The 20806-nt window shown below is 30.4% G+C and overlaps 1 protein-coding gene across 1 annotated transcript in view; it reads left to right on the top strand.

The window, feature by feature from the left end:
* Positions 1–20806, top strand: part of LOC127710080 (WD repeat-containing protein 90-like) — a 48187-nt gene continuing 27381 nt past the window's right edge. The window contains exons 1-20 of the mRNA XM_052215824.1: positions 1–137; positions 2414–2505; positions 3714–4026; positions 4505–4675; positions 5173–5296; positions 5711–5778; positions 6266–6381; positions 8052–8204; positions 9356–9421; positions 9863–9931; positions 10968–11078; positions 11364–11509; positions 11937–11994; positions 13208–13326; positions 14134–14295; positions 15085–15212; positions 15569–15685; positions 15914–15984; positions 18444–18608; positions 20257–20396. Coding sequence (XP_052071784.1) covers positions 128–137; positions 2414–2505; positions 3714–4026; positions 4505–4675; positions 5173–5296; positions 5711–5778; positions 6266–6381; positions 8052–8204; positions 9356–9421; positions 9863–9931; positions 10968–11078; positions 11364–11509; positions 11937–11994; positions 13208–13326; positions 14134–14295; positions 15085–15212; positions 15569–15685; positions 15914–15984; positions 18444–18608; positions 20257–20396 — 2399 coding nt within the window. The 5' untranslated portion in view covers positions 1–127. The remainder of the gene's footprint in view (positions 138–2413; positions 2506–3713; positions 4027–4504; positions 4676–5172; positions 5297–5710; positions 5779–6265; positions 6382–8051; positions 8205–9355; positions 9422–9862; positions 9932–10967; positions 11079–11363; positions 11510–11936; positions 11995–13207; positions 13327–14133; positions 14296–15084; positions 15213–15568; positions 15686–15913; positions 15985–18443; positions 18609–20256; positions 20397–20806) is intronic.

Here is a 20806-nt window from a genome sequence, read left to right as displayed (position 1 = left end):
ATGCGCTGAAGGATGTAAACAACATGGCGGTAAAACCAAAAGTTTGACCGGCTAAAGCATCTCTCTCTATAAAAAAATAGTCTCTTGTATTTTGAGGAACAGAAAAGAAAACCAATTCACCACAGAAATGGCTCATTGTAATTAATTTCATACTACCGATTTCATTTGAGTGATGATAAACCACTAAATCTTCAAAATATTGCAAGTTCTCAAAACATGATAAAACTTGTTTACAATTACATGCCTAGTGTATCGCCTTTTATGTTCAGTTACATTGCACGTTTTTGTCATCAGCTTTTTGAATCAGTCATTAAATTAACATATTAGTTCACTTAATAAAGTATTAGTTTATGACTTACATTTGAGAGTAAAACTAAAATTTTTAGTAAAAATTCAGCATTTGATAAAAATGAAGTGTGTGATGGAAACCCTGGTCAGTTTGACCAAAATCATGTTTGCCTCAAGGTTATGTATTGATTAAATCTTAATCATGTTTTAGTTAGCGTATTGCTATTAAAAATAATATTTTTTTTTAATTGTTTTAAATGAAGTGACATTCTAAAAATTTAAACAGGTTTCCTTTAGTATTTTGTGAATACAACTTTTCGCTATTTGTCCGCCATTAATGGACATCACAAAGGTTCCCGTAAAATTTTGACGTCATAAAAGAAAATATCTGACGCCACAATAGAAAAGTGATTTTTGTATGACGTCAGTAGTTCAAGAGGCACATATTCTCGGGTCAAGCGGCGCAGATTTCCAAATAGCAATAAGGTCTATTATTTTGATGAAATGAATAATGAATATTTTCATGATGACCAACGGCCAAGTTCATTCATCTAAAACTTTTTAAAGAATGGAAAAAGATACCAAATGGCTATCGAACACATATCAATAATACCAAATTAGCTTTATAATTACCAATTATTAAACAGTAATCATAAATAATTAACATATGTTTAATCATCTAAATACAAATAATCATAAATAATTAACATATGATTAATCATCTAAATACAAAAAAATATTTCATTTAAAAGATTCACAAAGTTTTAATCATGCAAATATAAATATTTTGTCATACATAAAAAAAACGTCAATCTGTATACTGTATTCAAATAAAAATAGGGTGCACACATGTAAGGTATGAACAAACCCAGGGGTCTAACATTTTGGTTGCGAACAGACCTGATGCCTGTGTGATTAATATGGATCTGTCCATCCACAGGGGACTGGCTCCAAAGTGTGATATAACATAAAGATTTAGCCTTTTTGTGATGCCACCACTAAAGCCAAATGAATGTGTCAGATGTAATTATATATTCACTGCTGTATCATGTTTGTTTAAGTTGGAAATAAGAAAATGAAGTAAGAGGCTATAGGTCTCTAAAAGTATTTATCAAGGAACCCTTTTGAAAATTAAATGGCCCTTCAACCCTTTCAGTGTTTTGGCCCAAGCTTTGCATCTAGCATGTCTTGGGATCTACTTAAGGCTCACAGAAAGCTTTTGTTATTGTTTATGCAAAATCCTGAAATCTAATTGGACTTCTTAAAAAAAATATTTTATTTTGGTGTTTTTTGAAAAATCACACCATGGTAAAAATAGACAAACAATTCCACAAAACACTAGGGCAACACAAAAAACTAAATATCAAATAAGCAACATGAACCTAATCAAAAATTAGGGGTCATTCCAACACGTGCGATTTTGATCAACTAACAATTGTCGTGGTGTCGCATCCAGAAATGAGGGGCAGTTTTGTGTATTAATATTTATGCGATAATTTTATATTCAGTGATGTGCTTTTCTGCAATGTCTCCTTCAAAACTGATTGATAGAGAAAAAAGTAGCATGATTTTTCTTTGATATTCATAATTGGCAGAACAGGCTCATTTATTAAAAAGGGAAATGAATGTAAATGATAAATGATTATAATACCAATATACTTACCAAAATATGTAATGGAAGTTCAAAATTAAATTTAGAAACAGACATGACAATATTCCTTCAAACAATTGTATTTGTAGATGTTCTAAAATTAACAATATTTAACATGTTTAAGATGAATACCATTTTGTGTTGATTTGTCTTGTATATAGAACTCTTAGATGTAACTTTTTGCAAAAAAATATTATTGTTTATGGCCAAATACACGAAAGCTAATTTTTTTTGTAACAAACTAGGTCAAAATGATTAATTAAGGAAACAGACCATATGCGAAGGAGGAAAATTAGTCCATTGTGACCCATGTTAGTCATCAATGACTCAACAAATAGCCACTGAAAATATTGCAATTTGGTATGTAATTACAATAAAGGTCAACATAATTGTCACATTTTTTAGCTTGCTGACATGTTATCTTATTTGTTACGATCTGCAAAACTCCATTTACCTCAATTTTATATTTTTCAGTGTGGCAACATCCCTATGTGAATGTGTTCAAACATTTCAATCTTCAATCATGGAAAAAGTCAACAAAAGAAGGAGAAGTTTCAACTGTAATGGTAATTATTTTCACAGCTTATTTTATTTATGTACAGTATATCTTAGAAGGGTTAGATGTATAAAAATATATTATTTAAAAAAACTTTTGATTTTAAGAAGCACATGTATTAGCTGTTTTAACATAAAAAAATCATTTGTCTTGGTCACTATTAATCATGCTTATGATATATGGTGACATCAGGATCACATCATCAAGCACCATAAGATTAATAGGCAATATCTTCAAAAAATCATGAAAAAAAGAAATTAAACAAATTCTGAATTGTACGATTCCATGTTTCCGAAAGGTGGTTTGAAACACCGATCAACAGTAAATTTACTAAATCATAATGGCTTTTGCTGTAATGTCTACTGATAAAAAATCGGTTCTTCTAGAAATTTATTTTTGCTTTCCTGGCATCTAAACCATGTTATACATTAACCATATGTCAGATGTCTAAATGAAAGGGAAAAAAATACAAACATAATGTCATTATGTTTTGTGATTTTTGCAGCAGACTTCAAAAACAAAACATTGTATCTAATGAGATGTTCAAAGTATGGTCATGATGTCAACATAATTCACAGAATTTTTTCATATTATGGAAGACAAAAGAATATTGCATTGACAGCCATTTGATAAAAATATCATGAAATTCTAGCAAATAACAAACATATCAAGAGCTATAAGCTTCCAGCTATGCCAGTGTTGTACTTAAAGTCAACATCAGCTGTCTGAGTTTCCAACATATAGTCATCTCCCACCTTTGTATATCAAGAGCAATATGTTTCAGCGACCTGAAGCTTTCAAACAATAAATTTAGTAATTAACCAAAATACCAGCCAACTTATATAAAAATAAAAAGATGTGGTATGATTGCCAATGAGACAACTCTCCACAAGAGACCAAATGACACAGAAATTAACAAATATAGGTCACCGTACGGCCTTCAACATTGAGTAAAACCCATATTGCATTGTCAACTATAAAAGGCCCCGAAATGACAAATGTAAAACAATTGAAACGAAAAAACTAACGGCCTGATTTATGTACAAAATAATGAATGAAAAACAAGTATGATGTACAGCAACAAACGACAACCACTGACAAAGAGGTTTTTTATTGAGGTCTGAATATACACGTTGTTCATGAAATTTACTTGAAGCTTGAGAAATACTACCAAATGTTTAATAAGATAATTCAATGACAACTTCGCATTTTTTTTAGGATAAAACCCTGAAATGTACAGTTTATAGAATAACTGGTTCAATCCCTGCTGGTAACTATATTCAACTTCCTAAGGCACAGACCCAATCTCTTGGACTAACAGGTAGATATTTCTACCTCTTGTTCAAGCCGATTCCTACCAAGTATTTTGTAGTTCACATTGATGTTGCTACACAGGACAACCTCATTGTGAGGATCTCATTTTCAAACCTGTTTAAAGAGTTCAAGTCAACATCAACATGGCTTCAGTTTCCATTCTTATGCAATGCATCAAGAGGCTCTGTGCAGGCATATGCATCTGTTGGAAGCAAAGGTAACTTTTAAAACTTAATTATATAGCTTTTATATAAAAACACTGTAAAACTTGTGAGAATAATTGAATTTCAAAAATTTGAATAAATAATACAATTTGGAGCCTTGAAGTTTGGCATACTATATGCGTATATGGTGGCAGGTGCTCATGAAATCGTTAAAAAATGGATAATTTTGTAAATTTTACATAGAATTAAGAATGTTATAATAGAAAAAATAAATTTTAAAATAAGTGAAAAAGACTTTTTAAAAATACATTCTTTATATGTAATATCAAAGAATTATTTATTTTATGTAGTTTACGTGATTGATTGCTATGTTATTTGATTAATGTCCAGTGGCAAATATTTTATGCATATTTAAGGCTGATAATTTAAACTAAAAGTTGGTGCTATTAATGTAAGATGTTTTTCGAATTATCTTATGACTGACTGATTGGTTTTAGATTAACACATTGTCCTGTATTGTCTTTTTTTCAGATCACAGTGGACCAGCCCCTATGTCAACAAGATGGACAGTATTGTGTTTAGACATGAATTACATCTTATCTATGTATCTCAACAGAAAGTTCTCCTACATCAAAAATGTCAAGCTGTGTGCCAATATGCTGGTAAAAAATATGTGTACCAGTGATTTACTATATGAAGTTGGTAAGTTTACAGTTTACAAGCTATGAAAAAAAGGGCAGAGGGGCACACTTTTTAGATGAGTGTACATTAGTGCAGTGTCTTGTATGAAAAGGGACAAACTTGATAATGTTTGTAGACGAAAAATTGAAATAATCAAACAAATATATATATTTTTGCAGGATTTGTAGTATTTTGGGTTTTAAAAAGCTTTATTAATTAGTTATGAAAATGATTAGTTTGCATATGAAATGTATGAATTTCTTTAGAAAACTGAAATTCCTATGACAGGACTAGTAGGGCAGAGGATGCACAGAAAGGACAGATTTAAACCAGTTTTATTGAAAATATAACATGTCAGACTGGTTAGCTTTTAATAGCCATTTATGAATTACTTGCCAAACTTATGCATATATTAGTACTCGTCATATACTATCCTAGGTTAAATATCTTCTTAAATAATATTTAAAATCTTCTTTTCATATATATGTATATTTCTATTCATATAAAATATATTCCAGGTTTAACATTTGAGCAAGCCAAGAAAGCTGGACGTGTGTCCCATGATGTGACACCAATGCCAAGAGATTTAGCTTTCCCTCTATTAAAGGGAGATAAATGGGATGATCTGTATGACATGATCAGGTAAAATTGTTCATAATTTCAGTTTAAAATATGATATAAAAAAAATTGCTGACTAGCAAGAAATAATCAATGAATGTTTGTAGAAGGTTTTTTGAGTTTAACATATTTTAGCCTTGATCACTAAATTGTCAAAATGTGCATTGAATGCAGTAAAATTTGTATCGTACCATTTAATGTTATAGAGAAAAAAAAATGTACATGATGAGATTATAATAAGATCACCCTTTTTAATAGCTGGATTAAAGAAAAAGAATCACAAAGTGTATAAATTATGTCATTTATGATCCATGAGATATATAAAATGTTTGTCAGATATCTGAAAAATATTATAAAATTTCTTTGGTTTATTACAGATTAATATATATGTAAATGCTTTTTAGTGATATAATAAATCATATTTTTAATTTTTTTCAGATTTCCAAATGAAGGTTCCAGAAAACCATTTGATTCCATTCAATTTGAGAATATAGAGAATTCTGCAGGTAAAAAATCTTTTATTAGATATAACACTAGAATAAATCTTGTTATAAACCTATCATTGAAAAAGTCAAGCCCACCACTATACAAAAATTCAGGTTGTAGGTAATAAGAAAAATATCTTCAAATGTTTTGAATATGTAAATACAATGAAATTGCCAATTTTGTCTTAAAGGAATTTGTAATTGCTTCAGAAGATGGTCCAGGAAAGGTAAAAATTTCATTTAAAATTAACATTGGAACTGATAGGCAAACTTATACAGGGTCAACCAAACTAACATATTTTTACAGGAAAAGTTAATTTAGGAAGGAAATGCTTGATTGGCAAGTCCATTCCAATCAAACATGGTAAAAGTGAATCAATAGATTAAGAAATAGCGACAATGAAATTAACATCATATGTAGAAATTGAGTTAAGAAAAGGAAAGAAAGACCCTTAAAAATTCTAAAAAAAGGATGGAATGTGTAAGTTTTTAAAATTTCTCATTTTAGTTTCAGAGGAATCATCAATTAATTCTTCACAGCGAGTTACACCAAAGAAAGTTGACGTCAGTAAATGTGTATCAGAAAGGATATCTCTAATTCACAACATGACAAAACCAAGACAGGTATTATATCACATTAGATATCTTAAATTCATTACAAAACAAGTTTTGTATCAGATTTGGTGTCTTATATTCATGGCATGACAAAACCAAGATAGGTATATATATTGTATCTGATATGACATCTTCAAGTCACAACAAGACAAAACCATGACAGGTAAGACAAAACCATGACAGGTACTGTAAGTTCAGAAATTATTGGGAGGTTTTTATTAATGAAAATAATTAATCTCGCATTTTTGTCAATATCTCAAAAATCGCAATAATTTCAGAATTTACAGTATTGAATCACATAAGATGATTATTTCACATCATATCAAAGCCAAGACTGGTGTCTATATTGTACAAGATTAGATATTTTTTAATTCCTAACAAGGCAGGTATTATATCAGACTGGATATCTTTAATTCACATTATGACAAAGCCTAGACAGGTATATATATATTTTATTCAATAAGATATCTTTCATTTACAGCATGTCCAAATCAAGACAGGTATTAATAATGTATTTTTGCGCCTGTCCCAAGTCAGGAGCCTCTGGCCTTTGTTAGTCTTGTATGTTTTTTAACAGTAGATCTTGCCATGGATAGAAAACAAGTGCCTGTGTGTAGGACCCACTGGAACCTTACGATGTTTGACAGGAGTTGACATTTGGGAACATTATGATTTCTCTACTACTAAACTTATGATTTCTCATTTTTCTGATCACCATTTACATTCGTATGGCTTCAGCCAACCTGGACATCGAGACAAGTGAATTTCTCGTCTAGTATTGGCTTGGGGTTTGTTTTTCTAATCATAGCCTCCTAATTGTTTTCAAATGGTAAAATGCATTACTGTAGTATTGCTGATTCAACAATTATTAGTTCAATTAGGTGATAATTAATACTTCAAAGACTTGCATGTTGAAAATTTGATCGTTGTTTAAAATTTAAACAAAGTTCATAAAACAAGTTTGTGAGTGTTGTCGGTAAATACGGTCACTTTACTTCATCTTATTCCATTCATATTTGCTTCTTTATATTCTTTTTTATTAAAAAAATGGATGATACTGTTGATTTCTTCGTTTATTTTGATTTTCAAAGACGCCATTTTATAAAATTTATTAAACTGGTCCCGAGAAGTTACTTTATACAACGCAAATAACACATTCAGAAATAGTAAACCAGAAGATCAAGTGATTGAAGTAAAAGATGAGCGGGAAATTTGAAAAAAAAAAAAAATCGAAAAAAATATAGCAACGCGATTAATTTAGATAGCGCTGCGCTCAGTTCAATAGAACAGCGGAAAATTGCGATAGTGCTGAATACCGCAGCGCTAAAACGGCCTGGGGAGAACACTGACAAATATCTTTGATTCATAGTATGACAAGCCAAAACATGTACTTATATCATATCAGATTGGATATCTTTAACTCACTACCAATGATTGGTGTTGATGATGATGATATACACACGGATGATGAAGGAGAGATACATGTATTTGCCCATCCTACAAAAGATGATGAATAAATATAGTACTTATCTAGAAATGATTCCTCTACAACAGACAACAGTGTTTTCAATTAGAATAGATTCTTAGTTCCTCCAACATGGATACATCTTAGAGCAATGTTTACATATACATGTATATGAGTTGGCATAATTATAGTACATTGTTTGTGTTTATTTCAGAAAGCCATGAAGAGAATACAAGTGACAAAAGAGCTACCTATGATTGGTGTTGATGATGTTGATATACACAGGGATGATGAAGGAGAGATACATGTATTTGCCCATCCTACAGATGATGTTGTTATACATCAAGATGATAGACTAACAGGAGAGGTTTGTTAAAATTGCAATATAACTCTTTTTTTTCATTATTTACTTCCTCATTTCATTTTCATGATACATTTGTACCTTTTATTTAGGGTTATTTGAAAATAATCAAATAGGCTTTCAATTAAATATTGTAGGTGAAATATTAAAGCTGCTTGGCACCTCATTTAGTTATTTCTTGAGGTGCATTGTAATTATTATAATAGATTATGTGAATGGACTGGTGTATCATTTATATCACACTAAAAAGCAGCTTTTAGAGAATAAGGTGTTTTCACATTTTTTGAATACTGAACAATATGTATGTACATTTTATAAGAATAAAAGAAGACACTCGTATATATGAATGAGACAAGAACCTAAAGACACAAAATAGATTTGGAGTTAATATACAGTCTTTAACACCACATGACTTTTGTCAAAAAAGTTGTGAATAAATTTAACAGTAACAATTGATGATCTTCTATAAAAACCAAATTGAAGAAATGACAATTTGATATTAAGGTATAATGAAAGACGACTTATGATGAATTTCCTGCATTGCGACAGGTATAGTAACGTGGCAGAATGGAAGCTGTTTTTTTTATGGATCACAATCCTCCCCTTTCTAATCTTGATCAGTGGAATAACAAAGGGTACATACAGGAATGTACAAACAATGTTTAAGGATGTACTTAGGTGAGGTTTAGGAATTTTTGTCAAATGTTCAGACTCCTTGGTTTTTTTCCTATGATACAGGGTAAAATATTTTGCCCCATAACACCCATTTTTCTTTTCATATAAGACATCAATAGCTCATAAAAGGTCATTTACCAAAATTTAAGCAGATTCTAGATTTCTTTTCTTTCGATTTGAGACCCAAATAATACCAATGCAAATATAAGGTAAAAAACAGAGTCAGCCTTTTCCCGCCATTTTTAAAAAATTAAATATCTCGAAAAGGAGCTCCATAACCTATCAATATTTTTAGCTTATTTTGTTCCTTAACTAATGCTCTTCTGACTTATAGAATCAATTTTGAATTCTAGATTTTTTTAATTTCACCTAAGTACATCCTTAAATGCTGAAAAGTACATTACTTCTATCCATAGGCCATCATCAATAAGTGAAACACTCATGAATTTTGATTTGACCTATGGTTATTATTTTTATTTCAGTCTGTAAATGTAGAAAAAATAAGAGGAACAGCACATGTTCCTGCTGCAAGGAAAACAAATTATACGGTAAATTTATTAATGTGTTAATGAATTACTTCTTTACATGTTGGAAAAAATAAAAATACATTTCATTTAATTTTTTTTGTAAAATTTTCTTGTACGTTTGAAATTAAAAGAACCTTGTGTAAAATCTGTGTTTTTAAATAAACATTTGCTTGTTGCTGTAAACTTAAATTGAACAATTATTTGTCATTAATGAGCTATTCTGATAGCTTGATAGCAACTGAGTTACTTAAAGCACTGACCGATAGTAATTTTTTATATAGAGGTCTCCAGTCTGATTAAATTGATTTCAAGTTGAAGAATACATATTTTGAAAACATGAAAAGATTTGACTCTAAGGGTATATTTGTAAACTGGTTTTCACCGAAGAAATAAATGGAAAATACACATATAAAGCAATCAGATGAGTATCAGTATATTTAAGAATTTATTATTTTTTTGTAGGCGTTGGAACCAGATCCCATCCTGAAACTAAGAAGAATTGTTGGATTTGGTGGTGCTACATTTAAAGATGTAAGAGCATTATTTGTTACTATCACTGATTATGATAACTATTACATTGATTGCAGTGAGATAATGTGATTTTCAAGTGCAATAAAAACCGAACAACACTGATAACTAACTTACGCATTTATCAATTAATATATTATTTGGTCACTTGTTGAATATTTTCAATATCTGAGTTTTTAGATTAGTTATCCTATAATTGTAAAAGAATATGTCATGATAGTAATGAAATCTCAGTAATACATAATTTGTAATACTAATGCTTGCCTGTTGAATTTGTCATATACAATTTCAGAACAGGTACAGTTCACCAATCATGATTCAGTTAATACAAAGGTGTTCAATTTTAATAAGTAAAACAGTAAGCTTTAAAAGTTAGTTTGATAGGATCTACTTGTAATAGATCAATGATATTTAGTATGAAGTTGCATTACTATCAGTTCATATCAGTTTGACGACTATTTTGAGGCCCAGCCCCTAGGACATGGTCCAGTGACTTTGAATTAATTAGCAGTTTTCAGTGTTAGGTCTTCTGCTTAAGTAAGTTTAATAGGAACTTCTTACAATAGACAACAATATTTTCTATAAAGTTAAATACTGTCTGTACATCTCAGTTTGTCAACCATTTTCTTGCCCTGCCCACTAGATCATGGTCCAGTGACTAAATTAATAAGCAATGTTGCTGTCCATCAAATTGTCTTTGCTGAATTTTATGCTGATAGGCAAGACATATCTCTGTGTCAACAGTTTATTTATAATTTGTCTCAAATTACATCCAAGAAAAATACTAACCAGAAAAAAAAAGTGGAAAATGACAAACTTATGTAATATGATTGATTGATTGGTGTTTAACTCCCCTTTCAGCACTATTGTGCTATTTCGTGGCGGTCAGCTTTTATTGTTGGAAAACTGACAATCCTAGTCAATTAAGATTTGAGTCAAGCTCACCTGCCATAAGCGGGATTCGACCTCACAATCTGTAAAACAGAATGTACTTACTTATTTTTGTAACCGATAAGTTCTTTATTCATTCCATCTTTAGGCTTTGTGGTCCGTAGATGGATCAGCTGTAGTATATCCGTGCCATGCAGTAGTTGTAGCTATGAAAGTCAGTAATGGACACCAAAGGTTCTTTATAGGACACACAGACAAGGTAGGAATTTCTTCATGGAATAATTCAATCAAATTTGTAAATCTGCTTACAATTAATGCTTTATATGCATATGATTTACCAAATTATTTATTTTTAAGACATTTTTAACTGGTCAGCAACTCTAGCCATTAACATATTGGTTTCTCTCTTAATAAATTGCTATTTTCTTTAAAAAATGAGATAAATTAGTCGCTTTGCTGTCAATAATTTCATATGTAAAATATTCCAAATTTACATGAATTTCAATCTTTGCGGATATAAAAAAATTGAGTGTTGTATTTCTAGGTGTCTTGTATAAGTATGACTGGGAACAGTACAATGTTGGCTTCAGGACAGACAGGGAACCTGAGTGTTGTTAGAGTATGGAAATTCAATACAGGAGATTGTCTAGCAATGTGTAAAACACATGTTCATTCTTTACACTGTCTTAGGTAGGTTTCATGATTTAAAATCACCAAATTAAGATATAAAAAAAACAGTGTTAACTTTCACATGCAATAATGAGCAAAAAAAAAACTTGAAATTAAATCAACAATAAAAACATCCTGTTAAAAGAATAGAGATTTTAAAGTATTCCCAGTATTAACAACTTTGTCAAAAGAATATAAGGATGTAACAAGTGTTCTTCAAATATAGTTAGTGTAAACATTATTTTGAAAATGCATCTTGTACAATACAAATACACAGAAATTAGTGCTTATATCAATCTGTCAAAAAAAATTAGTTAAAACTATCAGTACAGACAGTATAAATATTTGTTTGAAAGTACATCGGCTGTTTTCTGCTCTTTGGTCGGGTTGTTGTCTCTTTGACACATTCCCCATTTCCATTCTCAATTTTATCTTTTTTTTTTATCAGTTTTGCCCACAAAGGTAACATGCTATGTGGAGTAGGCAAAGACAGCCAAGGAAAAAATGTAAGTTTATATACATATTTAAAAAAGGGAAAAAATTTCTAACTTGTGAAATAGAGCTATACATTTATTGCAGTGAGAGGAGTCTGTAAAAAAATGGTTTTTAAGTTAGAAGTCATGTATCCTGAGGCACTTGCATCAAGAGGTATAGTCCAGGATGAAAGACTTGCCTAATCTCATTTCACAGGCATACTGGTATTGATTTTCTTTAATATACCAACCTCATGCAACAAAGTTGCGTAGGGTATAATGTTTTTGACCCGTCAGTCTGTCCTGTTCTTGTCATCACAACTCCTTTGAAACCACACAAAAGAATTTCATGAAACTTTGTAAAAAATATGTAGATGTGCATTGCCACAGGAAATTATGATTCATAACAGAATTTGTTGAAACTTTGTACATAATAAGGAAATTATTAATCAATTTTTTTTTCTAGGAGTTATGCCCTTTTGAACTTAGTATTTTGACCTAAATATACAACTGCAACAGTTTGTCATCACAACTCTGAAACAAAATTTCATGAAACTTTGTAGATAATTAGGACATAGTATGTAGATGTGCATATCAACAGACAATCATGATTAAATGTTTTTTCTAGGATTTATGCCCTTTTCAACTTAGAATTTTTACCCAAATATACTACTGCATGCAACAGTTTTTCAGCAGAACTTCTCTGAAACCATACACCAGAATTTCATGAAACTTTGTAGTAAATGGAGACACAATAGGTAGAAGTGCATATCCACAAGAAAAATTATCATTTGACTTTTGTAGGAGTAATGAGTCTTTGAACTTAGGAATCTGGTGAGATTTTGTTTGCCCAGTGATAATGTGAGGGCATGGGGTATGTGAATGTGCTCACAAAGGTTCTTTTATTAAATTCAAACAATTATAAAATGTTCCAGTAAACATGTAAATAACAATAAAATGTCCATTCTAATTGGTTAAAAGTTCTGAAATCATTTTGCTCTTTTTAATGAAACAATTGATAATAAAAAATATGCTATTTTACAGAGTTAAAATACCAACCTATACATTATGTTTTGGGCACTTTTATCAACCAAAAAGTATTTTATATGTTCTGAAGTATTCATGATTTGTTTTTACTTTGCATGAGAATTAAGTCCTTCCGGGTAAAAATGTGTTACCTTAGAAATTGAAAGGAATGTAAATTGTGATACAATTTTCAAAAGTGTTATTTTATTTATTTTTTCAGATGGTTGTGATTTGGAACACCTCTAAAGTAATGAAGAATAGAGAAATAACTGTAACAGCTAAAGCCCACACAGATGTAGATATTGTTAGACTGAGAGTTTCAGCATTTGATGATACTAGGTATAAAACTAGAAAATATTATTATAATAAACATTTGATTGATGGATACTATTCAAATGCTGACTGTTATTTCATTTTTGAAAGTGATTCAGTCATTGCAATGTTTGATATTAAGATCAGTCTGCGGTTTACCTGAAAAGCTTATTAAATTGATATAAAGGCCCAGATTTTTTTGGGCTTGCTGGGTTTCAAAGAAAATGTCTGACATTTAATGACTTCTCTAAATGTCAAATTAGATTGGAATAAGCCTTATATGAATACTGTAAATTCAGAAATTATTGCATGCATTTATTATTGTGATTTTTGAGGAATGGACAAACATTCGCATTATTCGCATTAATAAAGACCTTGCATTAATTTCTGAGTTTACAGTATCAAATATTTATGATAAAACCCCTATGTATAAAGGAGCAAGGTATTTCATTACTTCAGTTTTATTTTCATTGTAAGTACATGTTCTTAAAAAAATATATGTATTCTATATATATGGAATGTTTTGTCAATATCAATTTATTATTTTTAGTCAAAAGGGCCTCCCTGAAAATAGGTAAAGGTTGATGTTCTTCTTTGTTGTAGTTATTTATATTTTTTTATTATTGTTTTAGAACTATCTTTTATCTAGGTGAATGATTTGCACACAGCTATCATAAAATGAGTCAAAAATCAAAGTTGAATGATATTTATTGTATGTCTTTTATATGAAAGTCTGGAGACTTCTTTAATATTTGTAAGAGTTTTACATGCATTCATAACTTGTATATAGCTTAAATAGGTTTTAAATATGAAACACATTTTTTTTTTATGCAGAATGGTATCATGTGGAAGGGACAATATTCGTCTGTGGAGAGTCAAGGAAGGTCAGTTAAGGTCAGCTCCAGTTAATCTAGGAGAACATCACTCTATGGAGTTTACAGATGTAGCATTTGAAGCTGGTTACCATGCCGACAAAGATCCATCAGACAGACTTGTGTATGTATTGCAAAGAATTAACAATGTGTCCTTTGAAACTTCTGGACATGCCTATATTATTATTTATAAAGAGAAATTCTATTTGATGGTACATTTTTGGATTGGCACTGTTGAAAACTATAAGAAATATTTATGACAGTTTTATTTGAACAAGTAACTTTTTAATGTGAGATAGAAATAAACCGTTTTATTCTATAGCTCCATATACAAAACTTTAATTTTAAGCTCTAAAAAACTTCTTTTTCATGCCCCACCTAGGGGCATTATGTTTTTCTGTCTGTGCGTTCGTTTGTTCGTTCGTTCGTCAGATCGTCCGTCTGTCCCACTTCAGGTTAAAGTATTTGGTCAAGGTAGTTTTTTATGAAGTTGAAGTCCAATCAACTTGAAACTTAGTACACATGTTCCCTATGATATGATCTTTCTAATTTTAATGCCAAATTAGAGTTTTGACCCCAATTTCACGGTTCACTGAACATAGAAAATGATACTGTCCCGCTTCAGGTTAAAGTTTTTGGTCAAGGTAGTTTTTGATGAAGTTGAAGTCCAATCAACTTGAAACTTAGTACACATGTTCCCTATGATATGATCTTTCTAGTTTTAATGTCAAACTAGAGTTTTGACCCCAATTTCACGGTCCACTGAACATAGAAAATGATAGTGCGAGTGGGCATCCGTGTACTATGGACACATTCTTGTTTATCTGATAAAATACGAATATAAAAGTCATAGCTTGAAAGTTTTCCTATTTTGCTTTGATTTTCAAAAATCTTTCCTCCCTTTTATGTACAGGTATGCCTGCAGTAGATCTGGACATATATTTGAAATAGAATTACAGAAGGTTGCTATACGTCATGTCAGGAGACTTCTGCCAAACTCCAGTAAATCTAAAGATAAAGACAAGCAGACGTTTAGATCAGGTCAGATAATAGCTGAGGTTCAAAAAGTTTTGTGGTGTGTTAAATATTTATTTTGTCCAAGTTCGAAATAAACGCTACATATTTGCAAAAATAAAAAAAAAATAAAAACTTACCATTATAAAAACAAAAATTATCATTTCACTGTTAAAATCTTTTCTTTTGTAACAGAACATCAAACTCCATAAAGATTTTATATGTTACCTTGAATATGACTTAAAAGAAGTAGCAATTCAGACTTTAAAAAAATCAATAAAACAAAGTATATGTTGCTATGGAGAGGATTTTTTAAAAATTAAAAAAATTGTCATAGATTAAATATGAAACTAAACTTAAATAGATTCAATATTTTGTTCCAGGTCCTGGTATTGGACTAAACTGTATGTCTGTTAATGAGACTTTCTGTGTTACGGGATCAGACGACGGGTATCTCAGATTGTGGCCATTAGACTTTGCACATGTATACTTGGAAGCAGGTTGGTTACTATTAATTCTAGTTGATTATGAAGGAGTATTTTTATAATTACACTTGATTTCTTTGTTACAATGAACAGATTTACAAAATATTTTAAACACACTAGGAATCATAGATGTTTAGAAACACTAACTCCTCAAACTTTTACTTTTAAAATCATTAAATATTGGTTGTTGATTTCAATTTTTCTTTTTTAAAAAGATTTATTAATTTTCATTTTACATTTTAGAACATGAAGGCCCTGTCACATCAGTAGATTTTTCATCAGATGGACTTCATATATTGGCTGGTACTTGTACAGTAAGTAAAATTAATTTACATTTAATCTGTATATTTGAGATTTTCATATGAATTTAAGAATAAAGTTAAAATTTTTTAATTAGTATGTATATGTCAGCACATTTTTGCTGTCATGTTGTGGTAATATTTTGTTGTGGTCGTTATCAATGGCATTGATGTCTTCATCCATCTATAAACATACAGCTTTTTACAAAACTAAAATTATTTATATAAGAAAATACTATTTATGATGGTGTTATAACATTAATTGGTTTGACACTGATATAAAAAAATAAAGATGAAAATTGAAGTGCTCTAAAATTTGTAGATTTTCATATATGAGATATGGGGTATAACATTATTAAATCAATTTCATACTGTATTATGCCATTTAAAGCAAATCATTGCAGTTCCTAGGAAAACCACAAAGCACTTAATCTTCTTATTATGAAAGACCTTGCTTTTTGTCGAGCCTGCGACTTTTGTCGCAAAAGCGAGACATAGCGATCCTACATTCCGTCCGCGTCGTCGTCGGCAGGGTCCACAAATATTCACTCTGTGGTTAAAGTTTTTGAAATTTTAACTTTCTTAAACTATCCTGCATTTCAACCAAACTTGGACAGAAGCTTGTTTATGATCATAAGATAGTATCCAGAAGTAAATTTTGTAAAAAGAAAATCCTGTTTATCCGTATTTTACTCATAAATGGACTTAGTTTTTCTGCCAGTTATTGCGAACCCAATGAAAGTTTTCCACAGTGCCATCTCTATCTTGACCAGGTATTTAAACTTTTGCAAGTTCACCTGTTCTATTGAATAAATACAATAGCTATTGTTCTCTGTGGAGTTTATTCTCTGGGACCCTTAAATTTCTTCTAAGAGAAATCTATCATTCATTGATTAAATTACCTGAGTAAAAAAATTATCTTATATGTAGACAAAAATACTTTTTTTATATTCATTAATTGCGTGTGATGATGTATTTATTCAATATTAATAATATATTTTCATTCAGTTTAATATAAACATTGATTCAATCATAAAAAGTTGATTTCTGACAAAACTTTCAACATTGTTCCTTTTAAAAAAAAATTTGTTTGACATGAATAAGAACTTGAAAATAATGATGTTTCAAATTAAGATCTTCTTAAATGTATTCTATAACTAAACAAAAAAAAATTAAATTTCAATAGGAACATTGATAAAACTTTTGTTAGAAATCAACTTTTTATGATTGAATCAATGTTTATATTAAACTGAATGAAAATATATTATTAATATTGAATAAATACATCATCACACGCAATTAATGAATATAAAAAAAGTATTTTTGTCTACATATAGGATAATTTTTTTACTCAGGTAATTTAATCAATGAATGATTGATTTCTCTTAGAAGAAATTTAAAGGTCCCAGAGAATAAACTCCACAGAGAACTATAGCTATTGTATTTATTCAATAGGACAGGTGAACTTGCAAAAGTTTAAATACCTGGTCAAGATAGAGATGGCACTGTGGAAAACTTTCATTGGGTTCGCAATAACATTACATTCACTCTGTGGTTAAAGTTTTTCAAATTTTAATTACTTTCTTAAACTATCCTAGATTTGTACCAAACTTGGACAGAAGCTTGTTTATAATCATAAGATAGTATCCAGAAGAAAATTTTGAAAAAAAAAAATCCTGTTTATCCGTATTTTACTCATATATGGACTTAGTTTTTCTGCCAGTTAACATAACATTCACTCTGTGGTTAAAGTTTTTCAAATTTTAATAACTTTCTTAAACTATCCTGGATTTGTACCACACATGGACAGAAGCTTGTTTGTGATCATAAGATAGTATTCAAAAGTAAATTTTGTTAAAAAAAAATCCTGTTTATCTGTATTTTACTTATAAATGGACTTAGTTTTTCTGCCTGTTAACATTACATTCACTCTGTGGTTAAACATGTTAAAGCTTTCAAAATTTTAATAACTTTCTAAGACTATCCTGGATTTGTACCAAACTTGGACAGAAGCTTGTTTATGATCAATAGCTAGTATCTAGAAGGAAATTTTGTAAAAATTTATTTCCTGTTTTTCTGTATATTACTTATAAATGGACTTACATTACGTACAGTCTGCCGTTAAAGTTTTTAAAACATTTATTAGATTCATAAACCTTTGATTTTTACCAAACTTGAATAGAACTTCTTACAATCAAAAGATAGTATCTAGAGGAAAATTTTTAATAATTTTTTCCCCATTTTTGTTGAGCAAAAGTAGGCGAGACACTGGGTTCTGCGGAACCCTTTCGAATTTTTTCACTTTAAAATAGGTCAGGGTACTTCCTTCCTTATAGATTTCAAATTAGCAATGTCTTGAATGATTTAAGAAAATCATAACATAGAGTTATGACAATAATAATGAATGGATGATTTCCATCCAAAGATGAAATCCTGAATTTCTCAATAAAAAGTTCTATCTTGCTCTGTTATAGGGAAACTTAGGAATGTTGGATGTAACAACCCGTAGTTATACAACCATGATGAGATCTCATACAGGACGTATCACAGGAGTAGCTGTAGACCCATATAGAAAACACCTAGCGACAGTATCCGAGGACCATACTATTAGGGTCTGGGACTCTGAAACATTACAACAGGTTGGTTATAGTCTGTACAAAAAATGATGTGGCAACAATATCAGAAAACCTTCTATCTGGCCTAGATGAACTGCAATAAGTGTATTCTGGCCGGGATTATGAATTAAGAAATATGTTTCTTTTAGGCTTATGTATTCATCGAAATTATTTGAAGAATGTTTAATGTAGTAAATTGAAAATTACAGCTTGTCAATGCTGACTCAATGGTACTCTGAATTCATTATTTTGTTGGGTACCAATTTTTATGGATTTTGTTGGTATAGATGAACCATGGATTTTGTTGGTATAGATGAACCATGAATTTAAAAATTCAATGGAATCTAAATTTCTGATAGAATGTATGCAAACTTAGGCAAAACCATGAAATCAAGAATCAACTAAAATACAATTTTTCTTTAATCGGAGAAAATTGTTACCTACAATAATAAATGAATTCACAGCATGTGTTTGAATAACAAAAACCCTTCAATGTTGTGTTTGTTGGTATTCACTGTTGTCATGCACCATGTACTAAAAGTTAAATTTAAATTCTTTACACCTGTTTGATATCAAAGTACCTTTATGATTTGTCTGACAGATTTCTTTGCATGGTGTATTTTGTATAGTTTCTGATCTTTATAATCTTAAATTGTAATCCATTTCGGCATTTTGCATTTGCGCCGATTTGCATTTCATTTGCGCCGATTGTATACAGGTAGATTACAGGTGAATGTTATTTCTTATTTCATATTTATCATTATAAATCTCTTCTGTTGACAATTATAAACATGTACACTGTGTATAGCTGTTGTCCCCTGCTCACCACGGGGAGGTGAAATAAGGATTTCAAGCAATAGAAGTCAATTTATGCGAATGAAACGATTTAAGACTGTTATTCGTCCTTTTACAATTTTCAACGGGTGTAGCTACCCAGAAATAAGGTGAATAATGTGAAGTTAAGCATATATAAATACTTTAATAATACGTAGTCTAAGAATGCATGACATCTGTCATCAGAAGGAGCTTCAGACCTAATGTCAAATGTGAAGCAGTTCTCGATTTCATCTGCGGGGAAGGAATGATAGCCCAAAAATTGAGATAGCCATTTACCAGTGTCATTTGGTTTGTCTTTATACTCTGTTTAAAAATGTATACTTAAACCAACAGACTGGATTTTCCTCCACCAGTTTATGTGCCAGATGAAAACGACAACAATCTATTTGCAGGGGACAACAGTTATATACATGTTATAATTGACAATTTATAACATATGTACAACTGGCTAACGGAAGATGTTTTTAAATTGATAACTAAAAAATAACATTCACCTGTAATTTACCTGTGCTTAATCGGCGCAAATGAAAGAATCAAATCGGCGCAAATGAAAGATCGAAACTTTTTAAAATCGGCACAAATGTCATACGCCCATCCATTTATCTGTATGACCAGACTTTTTCTGGTTTATTTTGGCATGGAAAATATTATGACATACTGACATTCTTTTTGCCATTTTGATTTATTAGTTCATATGAAAAATGAAATATCTTGCCATAGATCTGTTTTGTATTACAAGATCCTTTGCATTTAATTTATATCTGACATTCTCGAAAGATGTTTGTCAGTCATTTTTTTTTCTCACTTAAGTCAAAGGAATTTATTTTTTTTTCAGTTATACGATTTTAGTGCTCCTTCAGAGTGCCCCTGTGCAATATCTTATCACCCATCAAGACAAATATTTGCATGTGGTTTTGAGAATGGTATTGTCAGAGTTTTCAATGTACAGACCACTAGTATGATGGCAGAATACAAGTAAGTAAAGAGTTATTTTCTCTTTTTCAGTGTTTGATTGGAAGACAAGTTGTCTTTCCTATAAGTCATTGTTTACAACTGTCAAAGTTGTTTACCCAGATAGCATTTGAAATATAACATTCTGGTGGGTTGCTTTTGTGTGTGGATTTGATCATAAATTGGTGCATTTAATTATCCAAGGTCTTAGACTAAGGAAATGTGGTATGATTACCAACTGGACAAATATGAATTAGAAACCAAAGGATAAGGATGTAAACACTGTACAGCCTTCAACATATAGTAAGCTATAAATGGCCCCATTCCATATGACAGTATTTGTACATTACAAACCAATAAGATATTCGTGTTTCATTTAGGTTTGAACCACATGATTTTGATAAACTATGAATCCATGAAGCTTGGTAAAAAAC

The sequence above is a fragment of the Mytilus californianus genome, unplaced genomic scaffold (assembly GCF_021869535.1).
Source record: "Mytilus californianus isolate M0D057914Y unplaced genomic scaffold, xbMytCali1.0.p SCAF_7, whole genome shotgun sequence".
Classification (NCBI taxonomy): Eukaryota; Metazoa; Mollusca; class Bivalvia; order Mytilida; family Mytilidae; genus Mytilus; species Mytilus californianus.
This window is presented reverse-complemented; position numbering and strand designations above follow the sequence as displayed.